Source organism: Kogia breviceps, chromosome 14, assembly GCF_026419965.1.
Source record: "Kogia breviceps isolate mKogBre1 chromosome 14, mKogBre1 haplotype 1, whole genome shotgun sequence".
Lineage (NCBI taxonomy): Eukaryota > Metazoa > Chordata > Mammalia > Artiodactyla > Physeteridae > Kogia > Kogia breviceps.
This window is the reverse complement of record NC_081323.1, coordinates 18,543,065-18,559,401: the sequence shown is the minus strand read 5'-3', so window position 1 is coordinate 18,559,401 and position 16,337 is coordinate 18,543,065. Positions and strand designations below refer to the sequence as shown.

General features: G+C 51.9%; 1 protein-coding gene across 10 annotated transcripts in view; it reads right to left on the bottom strand.

The window, feature by feature from the left end:
- Positions 1-80: 80 nt before the first annotated feature.
- ZHX3 (zinc fingers and homeoboxes 3) overlaps positions 81-16,337 on the bottom strand; it is a 139,870-nt gene continuing 123,613 nt past the window's right edge. For 5 of the 10 annotated variants that reach the window (XM_067012081.1, XM_067012082.1, XM_059038594.2 and 2 more), the window contains 2 exons: positions 7,935-10,934; positions 81-6,023 (listed from right to left, as the gene is read on the bottom strand). In XM_067012081.1, the coding sequence (XP_066868182.1) occupies positions 6,013-6,023; positions 7,935-10,782 (2,859 nt within the window). In that variant the 5' untranslated portion in view covers positions 10,783-10,934 and the 3' untranslated portion in view covers positions 81-6,012. The remainder of the gene's footprint in view (positions 6,024-7,934; positions 10,935-16,337) is intronic. The other 5 variants (XM_067012086.1, XM_059038596.2, XM_067012085.1 and 2 more) reach the window with 1 other exon arrangement.

Here is a 16,337-nt window from a genome sequence, read left to right as displayed (position 1 = left end):
TTGCCCCCAGGGTAAATCAGGAGATAGAAGTGTTCTCAGCTTTCTTTGATTCCCCCACAAAATAGTCAGCAGATGAGAAATGCGTTTACGTTTTTATTTAGGAGCAATCGAAAGATTTTCAGTACCATTTCGGCCCGTTTCAAATTGTACAAGCAGTTTGTCCCTGTTCCCCTCCCTTATCCAAATCCACAGATACAAAATCTAGGAAATGTGCAATTTGCATCTTAGAAATAGCAGCATCCCCACAGGGGACCTTGTGAGGCCTGGAGACTCAGCCCGGAGAGGGCAGCCCACTCCTCCCGCCCCGGCGCAGCCCCGGTCCAAAGGCAAGTTCCATCTTCCTGTTAAAAACATTTCCCCAGGGTGAAGAACCCCCTTCCACCCAGGCCCGGTGACAGTCAAAGTGTGCCTGTGCCTCTCTCTCGGTTTGGTCTCTCACATGCAGCCACTGCAGGAGGAGGGGCCCTCTGGACACACAGAAGCTGGGCAATGGCCTCTTAGCACCAAGACGATGGCTTCTTCGGCGTCTCCGGGAGACGGGAAGCGCACCACAAGCCAGCTGCCCCTGCCATCTCCAGCCTCCCTTCCACAGATACCCTCGCCCTCAGGGAACAAAGGGTCTGAGCTGAAGACCAGACCGGAAGTGGGTGGCAGAAAACCAGGAACCTGCAGGCCTCTGGCAACCTCTTCCCGACTTGCACAAAGGCCGTGCCGCTCGGTACCCTTTCAGTCAACCACGTCGCGGGGGCGGGGTGGGGGAGGACGAGGTCTCTTCAACAGCAACGATGGCACAGTCCAGCCCTCCCGACGCACTGAACAAGGCGGTGCTGGGCAGCAGGGCGGGAACCCGCTGCCCGGGGGCGAGCACCCCTCCCTGTCCGCGTCACCCAGTGGCCTGCCGACCAGGCTGCATCCGCTGAGGGTGGCGCTGGCTCTCCAGGCCACGTCTGCAGCAAACCGCGGGACAGGGCAGCGGGCCGGGCCGGAGCCAGGGATGAACGACAGTCTCTCTCTGAACACAAATTACAGGATTAGCTGGCACCCCTCTCCAGGTGCCTGCTCTGCGGCTGACTCCTGAGAAAGACCACGGGCCTGCAGCTTTCTGTGCTCCACGACTCCAGACGGCCTCCACCCGAGACATTCCACCTCCAACTCCGGTCACATCGGAGGCCTTCAAACCACTCATCAAGGGGAGGAACCGACGTCATAAAGCATTAGCCGAGAAAAGCTACCCATCAACACACACGCGGCGGAGCCCGGCTCCTGAATTCAGGAAAGGGCGCTCACGGCAGGTAAGCACGCAAACTCCTCTGAGGTCCCAGCTTGCCACCTGCCCCGAGTGGACAGCAGGAGAGACTCCCACAGCCGGAGGGAAGACAGCCTGCTCCACCCCGTGGGGCTCTGGCTCGAGCAGCCTGAGGGCTGTGAAAGCCTGGGGCCTAGGACAGCAAAGCAGGAACTACACGTTCTCTGCGAATCCTCAGGGTCCCGCAAACCACAAGACAGGATTTTAACAACGCGAGGCAGCAGGTGCTGGCCCCGCCCCCGCCCACAGGGTCAGCGGCGCCTGCTCGCGCCCCCACTCTGGGTCCCCACCCCTGCTCAGGTAGCATGTTTGGTTCCCACGGGGTCCAGGCTGTGGGTCTCCAGTCTGGCTGCAGGAATGGGGCCCCAAGCAAAGGAGAGGCCGGACTGATAGGCAAGTCACCGGTCTGCTCCTCCCCCGGCTCGGACTCTGGGTCAACCTGGGGGAGCTGCCGCCAGCCCTCGCCCCCCTCCCCAGCACGACGGCACTGGGGACACACAGATTGCAGCAGAAACGAATTCCGGCCGAGGTCTGTGGGTTCCATCTAGACCTAGAGCTGGGCCGGTCAGCAAGCCCAGCGGCTCTGTGACCCCCACCTCCACCCTCCACTCACTTGGCCCAAGTCAGCATCCAACCCCTGGTTGAGAGGTTGCCTGCAGCCGCCTCAGCCCCGGCGTTGCTCGGCTCGGCTACTGTGAATGGGCCACAGGAGACAAACCAGACCGAAGCCTTGCTACAGGAGGGGCCCGTTCAGGAGAGGGCCTGGGCTCCACACTCCCCACTTTTTCAGATGTTGGAGCTTCTATGAGGGCAGGTGCTCCCCCAGTCACACGGAGATGGCCCCCCAGTCCCGGGCAGGAAGGCTGGGAGTGCCTGTGCTCCCGAGAAAGGGAGTGAAGGAAGCCGGTTCAGGAGCACTGGAGAGGGGCCTCCAGTGGGAGTGGGGAGGATGGAGCCCCATTACTCTCCTGACCTGGGCAGGCTGCCGGCTTCCGCCTGGAAGGGCTGGCCACGCGGACCTTTACGTGTCTAGAGGACTTTTCTTCTCCAGCACATAACTGAGCCTTGCCAATCAATGGGATACAGAACAATCTAGACATTATACAAAAGGTGAGTCAAACCCCAATAACCTGCCCCAGGTAAAATCTGAGCAAGGAAAAAGGGGGAAGAAACTTTAGGAAAAGCCCAAACTCCAGGTTTGGTTTGTATAAGATTTTCTTCTTGGCTGGTCCTCCTCTCCTGCAAAGTGCCTTTATCCACTTGGGCTGCGATGTTTGAATAGACAAAGCCGCTCCGACCTGAGGATTCTGGTCTGAGAAGAGGACAGGAAGACAAGAGGCAACCGGGCCCAAGGCAGGGCGGCACAAGCAGGGAGCTGTGGGTGGAGGGGCCCCAAAAGGGCGACGCTGAGCCTCTGTGGAAGGCAGCCTGGCACATGGGGGAGAGGGGCTGTCACAGGACCTGCCATGGGACCACGGACTGAGCAGGACAAAGCCCATGAAACCCACATCTCGGCCTGGAGAACATGCTGAGACTTCCCGGTGGGACAGCCTCCCAGGGCCGTGAGCGCACTCAGGAGCCTGCAGGTACCACCGACCCTCACCCACCTCCCACCTTTGCTTCCCAACAGCAGGGCGGGCACTTGGCTGCGAGGGCCATACAGGGCCACCCACCCCAGGTGCCACAAGTCCTCCAGCCAGGCTTTCCACTTCAGGAGCCCGCAACTCAGGAAAACGAGAGCCCGCCTTCCAAATCACAAAGCTCCTCAATAGTCAAGAATTAATATACGTAATCAAAGTATGCAAAGTATCTGTATCATAAATCCAGGTTTCCTTTATCAGAATGGTGATCTGGGCTCACTTATTAAAACTGGATCTACAACCCAATGTAAAAAATATAATAAACCAAACATGTACAAGACACAGGCAACAAGAAACACTGACATATTTCACCATCTCTGATGAGTCCAAGTGCATACAGAGAAGAGAAGAAAGATTAGTCACCTTACAAAACAAGCTTTTTCTTTGGGAGAGACTAACTCCACCCTACTTCCCTCAACTCTAGAGCCCACAGACTGCCCCCTCCTGAAGGCAGCAGTACAATCTAACCCTGGGTGGGGCGCAAACCGTGGCAGCCTCCCTGGCCACGGGGCTGGCTGAGGCCGTCCTGCGGCCCCACAGCACCCTGGCGCATGCCGGCTCCAGGCTGCTGCGGCTGCGTCTCTGTAGCCGGTTGGCTGTGTTCCTGGTTTTGCCCCCAGGGCCCTGGGTACCTGCTGCGACGTCCCTTTAGGCACCTGCTCGATGAACCAACCATTTCTGTCTCCATCACCTCATTCCTCAGTCACTCGGGTCCCAGAGTAAAGGAAGGAGGAGGGTCTGTCCAGCCTGGGCAGTCTCGCCATTTGGGGGGTGGTCCTGGCTAGCAGGCAGGCTGACGCCTGTGAGCAAAACCTGCCCGCGGGCAGCACCATGACGCTTCCAGCTTTTAAGGATGAGCTGGTGCTGAGGTCGGGGCCCTACTTCCTGCGAGAACTGTCCACCATGTAATTTATGTTTTCTGTTTCGCTATTTGGGTTGTAAATGACGTGAATACAAATAAAATAACCAAGAAACTCTGTAAAGACACGGCCCTCGGCTGGGGCACGCAGGGCTCTGGGAGTGACGCCGGCAGGGTGGCGTCGCGGACACTCGGAGGTGGCTTTGCGCGGGGCTGCCCTGGCCTCCTCCGCAACCCCCCCCCCGACACGGGCTGCTCTCCCCAACACCCACGTGCCGCGTCAGGCGGACGCGTCACAAGTAAAGCATCAAACGAGTATCTGTGCTGTATATGGATACATATAAATTAATCTGCATGTACATAACCACTACAGGAAAAGTTCTAGGTGTCTGTTCTCTGAAGGAGGGCAATCACTTGCCATTCTGGGCAATTCCGCAAAGAGGGCTTGGGGCTAAAAATGGAAAGGATACAAAAACAGGCTGCCAAACTTGCCAAGTCCTCACAAGTCACCTGTTTGAAACCAAGAAGAGGTGGTCCCTAACGGGACAGGGCAAGCGAAAGGAGACACTTTAGAAGAACAATGGTTCAAGGGCTTTTGGTTTCCAAAGAAAAGCCTCTCCTGGAGGCAGGAGGTGCGACCCCCATCTCTGTGCTCGGAGCCAAACCCGGGAGGTGCCCTGACCAGCCCAGTTACCGGGGGTGTGGGGGAGAAGGACCGTGCCAAACACCACCCCACCCCCCAGTATTTCTTGCCCAAAGCCCCTGCCCTCTCTCTGGGGTCTCCGAGGCCTTGGTGCTCTGGGAAGCAGGTGGTTTCTGGAAGGTGATACACCTTTGCCAGCCCCCTCTTTACCTGCTGCTCTCAGGGCAGCCGGTCTCGGGGAGACAGGGATTTACCGTTTAGCACAGCTGTGTAGGCAAGCTTCTCAATGTTTCAAAGGCACCTTTTCCTGTGACGTTTCTCAATTTAAAAAATGGATATGAGGGTTAGGCTTAAGTAGACAGAGATCTTGTTTCCAAGTTTTGGGATATAAATATAGAACTTTAAAAACATCCTCACAAGGACCTGTCCAGCGATGTCCAGCATGCCAACCAGGCCCCAGGCACGGGGGCCAGGAGACTCTGGGTCTTCTGCTGGGAACCCCACACGCAGGTCTTTGTGCTGAGGACCACCCCGGCTCCGATAATTCCGAGAAGTCCCCGAATCCCGCCAGCTCTCAGTCTAACCAGGCGAGCGTGGGCCTGCCTTCCCACACCAGAGGCGGCTCTGGGCTGAGGGTGGACAGAGGGCAGAGAGAGCCCCAGCAGCTGTGCACCTTCACTCCCATCCCCCATCCCTGGTTCGCTTGTCAATTTTCCTCTAAACGTATCTAGACTGAAAAAAACAACAACAAAAAAGGCGGCACATAGGTAAGTACATTAGGCTTAATAACAAATGTTTCTTTAGTTGATCTGATCACTGAAGAGTTATGGTCCATGATTTAAACTCCCATGAAAAAGCAGAATTACTGTAACAACTTACGAGAGTGGTAAGCATCAAACACTAATCACAGAACCGGTCCGTTTTCTGAAATGCAGGTAACAGCGGGTTCTGCACTGATCATCCCGTAAGGCAAGGCAAACCTGCTATGCAATGTTGCTGGTCACCGCTTAAGGAACAGAGGTCTCTTCAAAGGTGCCGCCTTCCCGGAGGAGCGCAAAGGGGGCCCCAGCGGTTGCAGGTGTGGTTCTGAGCGTGTGATAACCCCGGCCTGATGGTGGAAGGTGCGGGAACACGCAGCCCAGCTATCTCCAGAGAACAGACACGGGGCATTTCCAGAGATGATGTAAAAGACCATGTACTGCTTTGCTAACCAAAGTTTCTATGTAATTAAAGTGTTTATAATCTGATGTTTTATTAAATGTGTATAGGCAGATTTATATGTTAAAAATTTGATTCTGTGTCTATGAATATGAAATCTGAACTATTTATCCACTGGAAGGCAAAGGAAAGGTCCTACATTGTGGGCGGAAGAACTGCCAGACGCTCCTCCCTGCTCGCTGGGGTGGTGGGCCAGGTGCGGGCAGCGGCAGGCTTGGCCGTGTGGATACCTGTGTGAGCCTGGCGGGCCGGGTACGGCAGCGGCCCGCGGCAGCAGAGAGAGGTCAGGCCTTTCCACGTGGAGGGCGGCCGCCCCGGCCAGGCCTTCACAGCCGTCGGTTCCGGTTCAGTCAGTTTCTGAGGAGAAAACACAGGCCCGTCACCTCTGTGTGCATCGCCAGGATGGCCTGTCCTCCGACATCTGGGTACTTAATCCCACTGGCCCGGCCTTCCCACCAGCCCCTCCCTGCCTTCCAGCCTGAGGGAAAGTGGGGAAGGGCGCATGGGCTGAGGACAGGGTGCTGGCTAAACCCAGCGGGGCACTAGGGCCACCCAGGGACCACCCGAACCGGAGTGTGGAGCCGGGGCGGGAGCCCGACTTCTCTGGGCCGGGAGCCCTCGCCGTGTGCTGCCCTCCCCCAATCCCCGGCTCTCCAGGGAACGCTGCTGTCGCATAGCAGCAGCTGGTCTACTTCAATGTGTGCCCCACCGATGCCCTCCCTTCATTTGTCGGGGGGGCCGTTGGGAGAGGCCCTCACCCTCGATGCTTACAGGTAGGTCCCCAGCGTCAAGGCTGGCTCGGGAAGCTGCAAGAAACCAGCTACAGACAGACAGACAGGCCCTCCCTGTCCCCTCGGGTACCTCTCTCAGCCAGAAGAGGGTGATGCCACGATGGCACAGCCGCCCTGGCCACTCCTGCTCTGTCCCACCTAGGACACCAGCTCCTTGCTTAGTGTTGGAGCTACCGGCTGAGGGGAGCCAGTGGATTTAAACCCATTCATCCCAACTCCAGGTTAGCATTTTTAATTGTGGTCAAATATACGTCACATAAAACCTACCATTTTAACCATTTTTAGTAAGTATACAATTAAGTGGCATTAAGTACATTCACAATGTTGTGTAACCACCACCCTATTTCCAGCTACAGAATGTAATTCAAAAAAAAAAAAAAGAATATAATTCAGTAGAATTTCAATTTAAAAAAAAAACCTAAAGAAATTGGTTTTTCCTAGTGCCCAGCAATCTGCCATTTTGCTGGCAGAGCCGAAGCCAGGGGTGGGCAGGCCCGGTGCTGGAGAAGGTGCGTGCGGCAGCCCGCCCCGCGAGCCCACACCTGCTCCCTGGTGCCCGTGATGCTCCCTGCGGGGACCTCACTGACTCACAGGGGCTTGGAGGAAACAAGGTCGAGTCCAGAAACGCCGGCCCTGGAACCACCTTCTAAAGGTCCCAAATCAGGGAATCTGGGAATCCAGATACTTCCTTGGTTTCCACAGCCTCCCGTGAAGAGCTCAGCTACCTCGCTCCTGGCCAACCTGTGACAAGGCCACCCAAGAGGAGGGCGGGAGGAAAGGGAGAGGCCGGGAACTCAGAGATCAAGACCCGAGAAAATCAACACCCAATACTATGATTTGTCTGAGGCTTCCAACTGTCTTCAGTAAAATAATTTTCTAAAGCTTTCTTTCAAGTACTAATGTCCTGATCCAGAGAAACTGAGGAACAAAATTCAAGCTTTCAATTCCATGTTATGTCTAAGAGGGAAGAAGATTTTCCACTACCTCTACATCAGGAAGAATAACTGAAATACAATTACAGAATTTTTCACCCTTTAAAAAGAAAAGCACTTCATGTATCTAAGGTCAATTAAAGGCCCCCTCTGCTTTTGTTCACCAATTTGGGTTGGATTTCCTCATAAGTCCTATTCTCTCTCTCTTACCCAGTGGTCGTGGTTCTAATTGGCTCAGATGACATTCTGACCTACTCTCCTTTGGCTAAGAAATGACTAGAAAAGGGTGGGCCCTTGGAGGTTCACTACACTCCTTCCCCCGTGCAGGTTTAACAAACACGAAACGAAAAACCAACTGTCAAGCCTTTATCATGTGATGATGCTCCAATGTATTCTGCTGCCAGGTGCCCCCTGAAGCAGCCAGGCAACATGGTCCTGCTGCCAGACAGCCTTAGAAACAGCAGATGCCCCAGCACTGGATTCGGTGCCTGCCACAGGTGCCCCCCAGACCCACAGAGGACAGCACAGCCCCACAGGCTCCTTACCCAGCTGAGGTCCAGCATGGGGACTCGGCGTGTCAACGGGCTCTGAGCTGGCCTCAGGGGCACTGGGCTCCCATGACTCACTGTTTTCGGACACCTCTGAATAGGTGTCGCCCATCCCTTTGTGAACTGCTGCAGGGTCGCTGGGGCCCTGGCCCTCACCATCCGTGTCGGCCACGGCCCGGGTCTCCTCGCCCATCCTCTCGGCAAACCACTGCTTGACCTGCTGGGCGCTCATCTGGGTCTTGTCGCAGAGGCTCTGCAGGTCCTGCTCGTACAGCATCTTGTGGGTCATGTAATAGTCTTGCAGCAGCTCCCGGTTGCCGGGGCTGATGACCAGCAGCCCGGGGGGAAAGTTGCCCCGTCTGTAGTCTTCGTACCACTTGAGCTGGCCGTTCTTCAGGGCGTACCTGCTGTCCCCGAACCAGCGCACCACCTCAGGCCGCGGCAGGCCGGTCTGGGCCATGATGGAGTCGTAGTCCTGGTTGCTGGGCCACTGCGTCTGCAGGAAGAGCTGCCGCAGCAGGTGCCGCTGCTGGGCCGTCTTCCTGTAGCTCACCTTGCCCGGCAGCTGCTCCACTGGCTTGCTGGGCATGTCGTCCTCGGGCTCACAGGCGCTCAGTCCCGGGAGCTCGCCCTTGCCGTTGGCCTCCGTGACTCGCAGGTTCTTGAGGTTGATTTTGATGGGGCTGACTTTGCGTTCTGCCAGCACGTGGCTGCCGGGAGCTTCCGGGGAGCCGTCTTCCCCTGGGACCCTCGGGTCCCTGGCAGAGCCCTCCTCCCCCTCGTCCTCGGCGGCCTCCTCCTCCCCCTGAGAGGTGCCCTCCTCAGCCTTCTTGGCCTCCTCGGCGCTCACTTTTTTCCGTCTCTCTGAAAACCAGCCATCAATCTCCCTGCGGGTCATCTTGGTCTCGGTCCTCAGGCGGTCCAGTTCCTCGTCCAGAGGAAGGGGGTTTTGTGCAAAACTGTTCTCCAGGGCTCTGAGCTGCTCGGGGGCCCGCTCCTTGTATTTGGTTGGTGTGAAGTCAGGGGTCTGGTGCCAGGACTGTCGCTTGGCAGAAGTGGGGGTAGCTGGGGTGGCCGCTGTCAGGAGGCAGGTCACCTCCGGGGCCTTGGATGCCAGAGAGAAGGGCATCTCGGGCACAGAGTCGACGAGGAGGGCACCATGCTCCCCAGCCAGCCCAGCCCTGGAGCCCTTCAGGTTCCGGCAGTGGTACCTGCGGTCGCTGAACCACTTTCGCACCTCACGAGTGCTGAGGCCGGTCACTTTGGTCAGATGCTCAACTTCGCTCTGTCCCGGGAACTGGTTCCGACAGAAGCTCCCTTTCAGAGCTGACAGCTGTTCGTGAGATTTCTTATTTTTGTAGATGCTGGCATCCAGGAAGGCTTGGGAGGTGATGCTGGGGCATGCCGTGAGGAGGGACTGGGCGGCATTCACCACCTTCACGGCGGACGTTGTATTTGAACACACGGTGTTAATGGGTGCAACAGCGGGCAGCTTGGGGACAGATGTGGCTGCCAGGGGGAGAGATGAGCTGGGCGCCTGCAACCCATTGGCCATCAGCGGCTGAGTGACCAGAAGTCCCCCGGCTGTGCCCTCTGGCTGGCCCACCACGTGGCCCGGCAGAGTGGGCTGGATGAGATGTTGGACACTGCCTCCACCGGCAACCAGCGGGGTGTTGAGGACAGTGATTGTGGGCTGAGGGACGGATTGAATGACCGTGTTGAACATCTTTTTCCGGGCGTCCTCAATCTCCTCCGGGGACCAGCTGATACCTTGCTTCAGCCTCTGGGCGGTGAACCAGATCTTGAGCTGTTCTTCCGGGTACTTGGTGACCACAGTCAGATAGCAGAGCTCGGCTTTGGTTGGGTAGGGGAACTTGTGGAAGGAGTTCTTCAGAAAGCTGTTGGAGTCCATGGCCGCGTTGTACGTGGGAATGCTGCTCAGGGGGATCATCACTTTGGGGAGGGACTTGGCCGTGGGCAGGGGCTGGTGGGCGTGGTGCTGGGCGTGCGGGGGCGGCTGCTGGAGGGAGAGGAACTGGGCAATGCCCGCGGGCAGCACCGGCACCGTCCCCAGCAGGGGCCCGTTGGCCGAGTGGGGGGGTTTTGTGGAGTTGGTAGAGGCCTGGCTGACTGGGGCTGCCCCATTGACAAAGGCGTGGTCCCCCTCTTTCACCTCCGTGTCCCCAGCCGAAGGGTTCGGTAAGGCCTCCCCAGTAGGCTGACTGGGGACGTTCTCCTTGAGCGTGTGAATTTTTTTGGCTTCGGCTTTGCCTTTCATTATCTTCATGATTGGAGTTTTGGTGATGATGATTTCCGCCTGTCCATCCGTCCCTTCCATGTTTGGCTCCCCCGACGGGTCAGGAGGGCTGGTGCTCTCGGGGACACTCTGTTCCACGATGACATGATTGTCTGGCTTGGCCACATTCCACACAAAGCTGGCTTCCCCCGAGTGACACTTGGCATTGTGCAGAGAAAGCCCCTCAGGAGTTTTCGCCAGAAAACTGCATTCAGTGCATACAAAGCTTGGGTCTTTGCTAAAGTCTGTGTGCTCTGAGCTCAGGTGTCCCACAAACCGGGTTATGTCCTGGGATCTGAAGTCACAGCATTTACAGGCATATGTGTAGCCGTCCAAGGTGCTCCGGTGCCCGTTGGCCAGTGCGGTGCTGTCTGGACTGCTGGCGCCCTGGGTGGCCTCGCCGCTGGCGGTGGCAGCTTCTGGGGGCAGCTCCTGCGGGGGCCCCTCGGGCACGGGCTCCTCGGGCAGGGCCTCGGCGCCGGTGTCCTGCAGCACCACAGTCTTCACGGGGATCATGCACGGGGTGGTGGACTTCCTCTTGCTGGCCATGGCGACAGCCGCGCTGGGTGATCAGTGGGCGACAGTTTGTCCTGTCGGGGGCCTCACAGCACAGGTTCCAGCTGCTCCATGAGGCCCAAAGAAACAGCTTCCGAGGGCGGCTTTTTCAGTTGTTTGCAGAAAGTAGGTTTTCCCTATTAAACCTGAGGAGGAAAAGAGAAACGGTGAGCATTCCTCTCTTGGGCTGCGTGTGTATTTCCCAGATTCCCAGGCACACTCCACTGCTTGCCTTCGATCACCTGGGCCTTTTCCCAAGGAATCCAACATCCAACCTCGGATGTGACTTTTGAGTCAGAAGCCCCCCAAACACTCACAAAATAGTTCCCTGAGGAATGACGCGGGGACGTCCCAACACCACTGGACAAACTTCAGCCATGTGTTTCTGTGTTGTGTTTCCCTCTGTTTCTTTGCATAAAATAACTCAGATTCAAAAAATGACAACAACAAAAAAAACCCTCTTCTGGACCTCCAAATGAATTCTGACCGTGTCATAGTGAGAACAAAAGATCCTAGTGTAATTCTTGTTTAAATGTTTGGGCCCACAAGGGTTTTCTTTTCATAGCCTTCCCACGTGTGAGAGCAGGACACCCGCTCCAGGCCCAGAGGCCAAGCCCACTGCAGTGCATGCACTGGGGAGGGGCACTGATGCCACAGGAGCGGGGCTCTGCGGGCGTCCCTGCCTGCTACCCTGTCATCCCAGCCCCCTGTTGCTCAGGTGAAGCCCAAGGTCGGAGGGTCAGGGGATCCACAGACATGGTTTGTGGCCCATGAACTGTACATCTCTCTCTGGGGCAGCAACCCCACAAGTAGCCTCACCTTGGGTGTGCACGCTACCCGTGACCTTGTATTGGGCTTACGTTTTATTTTTTTCACTGCCTTTATTAGTCCTTAAAAAAAAACCCAAAACAAAAATCCTTAAATCTTTGTTCCATTTCAAATTTATTTCAAAAGCTGGGATGATTGATTTATTTACATGTAAAATACTACTACTACTAATTCTTTCATGAGATGCCAGGAGAAAAGTATTTCTGTGATCTCTACTATTAACATACCACCACAATCATCATTACCTTTCTTTTAGCAAATTGCAATGCTGATGACTAAAATAATAGTAATTCTAATACCAGAATCATGTTATCATCAGTGTTTGGATTTGATATAAAAATGTAAAGAAAATTAAATACCTCTACTCAAATTCATAGTAAATAAACACAGCAAACTATTTTTTCTGATTTTAAGACTAGCCCTGGTGATCACGATGATAAAAAATAATTACTCTTAAAAAAATAGTTGGTGTGAGATAAGGATAAACAGATAACCAGTGTACCCACTTGTCACCATTTCCCCCACTGATGTGAAATGTCATGCATGTTTTTTTAACTTAATTTTTAACAGTAAAAAAAGATATCAATAGAAAATGAAATTTAAGAAAGCCACCTATAATCTTCCATCTAGTCCAGATATTTTATACACATTTTTAATCATTAATGGGCACACACTTGTGTTTTGGTTTTTTTCACTAAACATTTCATCATCAACAGTGTCATTAAATCAGTTTCGTAATTATAATATGCAATAGCTGCCTAATAATGTACCACTACGGACTTAACCTCCTCTGCTATGAACTGGCTTTCAGCGTGCCACTCTCATAGGTGACAGTGAAATGACCTCTGGGCATATAGGATGTATTTCTTCTATCATATTATTTCCTGAGGCTGGGTGCACAGAAATGGGTAATTTACCAGCTCAACAAGTATCAACATTTCTAAGCTCTTCTATCTATATATTACCGGCAAACATTTTAAATCAAGTGCTTTACCACCTGATTAGATTCCAAATCAGGAAAACTAAGAATAATACAGTTATGTTTCCAGTAAGCCAATCAGATTTTCAAATAAGACACTGAAGACATCAAATAGAATATCTGAATGTGCAAGTGACATAAGAAAAAAACAGATAAATCAGACTTCATCAAAATTAAAAAACTTCTGTGCTTTAAAGGTCATCATCAAGAAAGTGAAAAAGACAAGCCACAGAATGGGAGAAAATATTTGCAAATCACATATCTGGTAAGGCGCTCATAACTGAATAATAAAAAGACAAAAACCCAATTTAAAAATAGGTAAAGGATTTGAATAGACATTTCTCCAAAGAAGACATTCAAGTGGCCAATAAGCATATTAAAACAGTGCTCAACATCATTAGTCATTAGGGAAATACAAATTAAAACCACAATGAGATACCAATTCACACTCACCAGGATGGCTATAATCACAATGACAGATAATACTACAGGTGAGGAAGTGGGGGGAACCAGAGCCCTCCTACGTTGCTGGTGGGAAGGTGAAATGGTGCAGCCATTGCTGCACTTCAGAAAACAGTTTGGCAGTTCATCAGAAAGTTATATATACAGTTACCATAAGACACAGTAATTCCACTCCTAGATATATACCAAATAGAAATGAAAATATGTCCACACAAATATTCAGAGCATCCTCATAATAACAGCCCAATAGTAGAGGCAACCTCAACAGCCATCAATGGGTGAATGAATAAACACAATACGGTATGTCCCTATGACAGGCTACTGTTCAGCCATAAAAAGGCATAAAGTACTGACACATGCTACAGCATGGACAGAAACATCATGAAGACAGACACAAAATGCCACATATCATGTGACTGCATTTGTATGAAACACCCAGAATAGGTACATCCACAGCGACAGAAAATAGATTAGTGTTTGCCAAGGGCTGAGGGGAGGGGAGAATGGGGACTGACCACTAAAGGGGATGAGGTTTCTTTTGGGGGTGATGCAAATGTTCTAAAATCAGGTAGTGGTGATGGTTGCACAAAACTGTGAATATACTGAAAACCGCTGAAAGGACTTCAAAAACCCAAGAAAGGTGGAGGACAGGAAGTTACAGCACTCGGTTCTGTAGAAGAGGGTCATCATTCTCACTTCTAAGGTTACAGGTGATGCCATTGATTTATGACTTCCTGATTTGCCTTCCTCTTCCTGACTTTTGCCCTGGGGAAAGGTGAAAGGCAGTGGCTGTGAACGTCAGGTTTGAGGCGAGAGAGGGAAGAGAACCACAGACCTGGCAGCTAAGGAAGCAAGCGTGCTCACCAGGAGGCCAGGGAGCAGCAGAGCTGAGGGGCAGGGAAGCGCAGGCCCAAGGTACACAGCACCTGACACTCAGGCCTAACTGACATTTGCTATGGGGACTGAGCTCCACCGAGGAAGAGTTACATTATGTCCCTTGTATTTTATTTACTAGGGCTGAGAAGGGGACAACATGAAGATGCGTTTGATTGGGGAAATGGTCCCAATGTCATTCACAACTGAGTCTCAGGGTAGAGCCCCGAACTGTGTTTCAAATCAGTGATGGAGGGGAGCACCACTGCCCACGGCTCTCTGAGGGAGTCAGTCATGCACGATGAAGATGACTGAACAACAGCAGTGGGGGAGGGCGGAGGGGGGCAGCCACTGCCAAAGGTCACTGAGTGTTTAATACCAATACCGTAGGGAGTGCTTTTAGCCACATCCTCTCCTTTTACTCTCACAGCAAACCCCAGAGGAGGAACTACTGTCACTCCCGTTGTACAGACGAGACAGACAAGGCTCAGAGAAGTGCAGTAACCACCTGAAGGGCGCATAGTTAGGAGGCAGCAGAGGCTGGCAAGCTGGTTACGGAGCCTGCCCTCAACCGCTCCACGCAGAGCTCTCCAAGCAACCACAACACTGCCGGAGGAAGGCCTGCATGACTTTCCTGGGCTGTATTTCCCCCTGGTGTTTATTAGGAAAGATTTCAAACATTCAGTAAAGTTGAAAGAATTGTTCAGTGAATACCCACGTACTCACCACCTGGCTACTGCCACGGGGCTACTTCCAGCAACATGACCCATGTAGGTAAGTTGGGGTTGGTCTATTTGTCATACATTTTTTAACGGGTATCCAATAAAAGCGGTGCTTAAAGGGGAAAGCTCTAATTATCTAGAAACCACTCCTCCAGAAGGCACTCATGGACCACGCCTGACAAGCAAGGCAGCAATTACTGTTAGGAAACACACTGCCAAGTCGAGCCCAGAGTGAGGTGAGCTGTATAAATGTGAGGCTCTGTGCTGCCAAAGAGACTCACAGCAAAGGACCAGATGACAATTGCAGGTTCTTCATTCTTTGTACAATCCTTTCTACAACCTGTCTCGAAAGTTCTACCTTATAAATGGACTGTTTTTCTAATGAGGAAATAAGGCTGAAGGTACATAGCTTTCCCCCCAGAATCTGTCTTTGGAACCTGGGAATTGCTCAATTCCCTAAATTAACAAAGCTGCAGTTAATTGTCACTGTACTTCAGCACTGCAAAATATCACATATATGGGGGCTGGAAATGAGTTTGTAGATCAAATTCTTAAAGTGTTTAGCTTTAAATTATAGATAAGTCAGGAACTTTCTGTTGTTTTAATTCTCAGGAAGGAACTGAAAGGACAATAAGAGTTCAACAAAAGATTTCAAATGTTTAGAAGGCGACTGTCAGTAGACGCTTTCCAAGTGTTATGGTGGCCGGGCCTCAGCCCTCCTGGACATGCAACCCACAATTTATTGATAGAAACAGGAATAATGGGAGAAGCTGACAGAGTTACAGAAACATAATCAGAGATTTCAATATACTATTCGTGGTTTTGAAAGCTCAAGTAGACAACAAGAAAGGATGTGAAGAATGAGACTTCTGTAACGAGGATGATTTGACAGATTTGGGTAGTCTTGAATATTCCACAGTAATCAACTTCATATTCTTTTAAGAACATTCATGAGACACATTTAAAAGTGGGTCATGTGGTATAACGGATCACAAGGAAACCTCAACTCATTCCAAAGTAAAAATTTGCAGGTAGCATTCCCTTTTCTTTGTAATTGTTAGAAATACAGGTTTACGTTGAAATTTATCCTTTTTCCTTTCTATTTCAAATGATGCTCTGTGTAGAGTTTCTCTCAGAAATAATGAAGAAAAGTGAAAATTCTTCCCATTCTCCCCGGAGATAGCCACTGTTAACAATCTAGGGCCCATTATTTCAGATATGTTTTCTAGACATAAGTTACTATAACCAATTTTTTTTTAAACCAAAAAAGGAGTTGTTATTTTCACATTCTGTTCTGATCCTTTTTTTCTTCCCACAACAATGTAGTACCAACATCTCTCCATGTCAGAACCTACAGTTTATCTCACTCTTTTAAACAATGTTCCAATTTATGCATGCATCATAATTTACTTAACAAACCTAGCTCTTAACAGACATTTGCATTTCACCAATTTTTTAAACTCTTACAAATATGGCTCAATGGTGCTCCCTGCGAATACTTTTGCACATATGAAAATATCTGAAATTCTGTATTTCATATACGTACAATTACTGTGGCATTTAAAATACTGTCAGTAAACTACAAAACTGCCCTCTAAATAGGTGGTACTGATTTTCACCCCCATCACCAGAGAATGAAGTGATGTGTCACTGCATGTCATCACTACTTCTAGTCTTTGCTAATA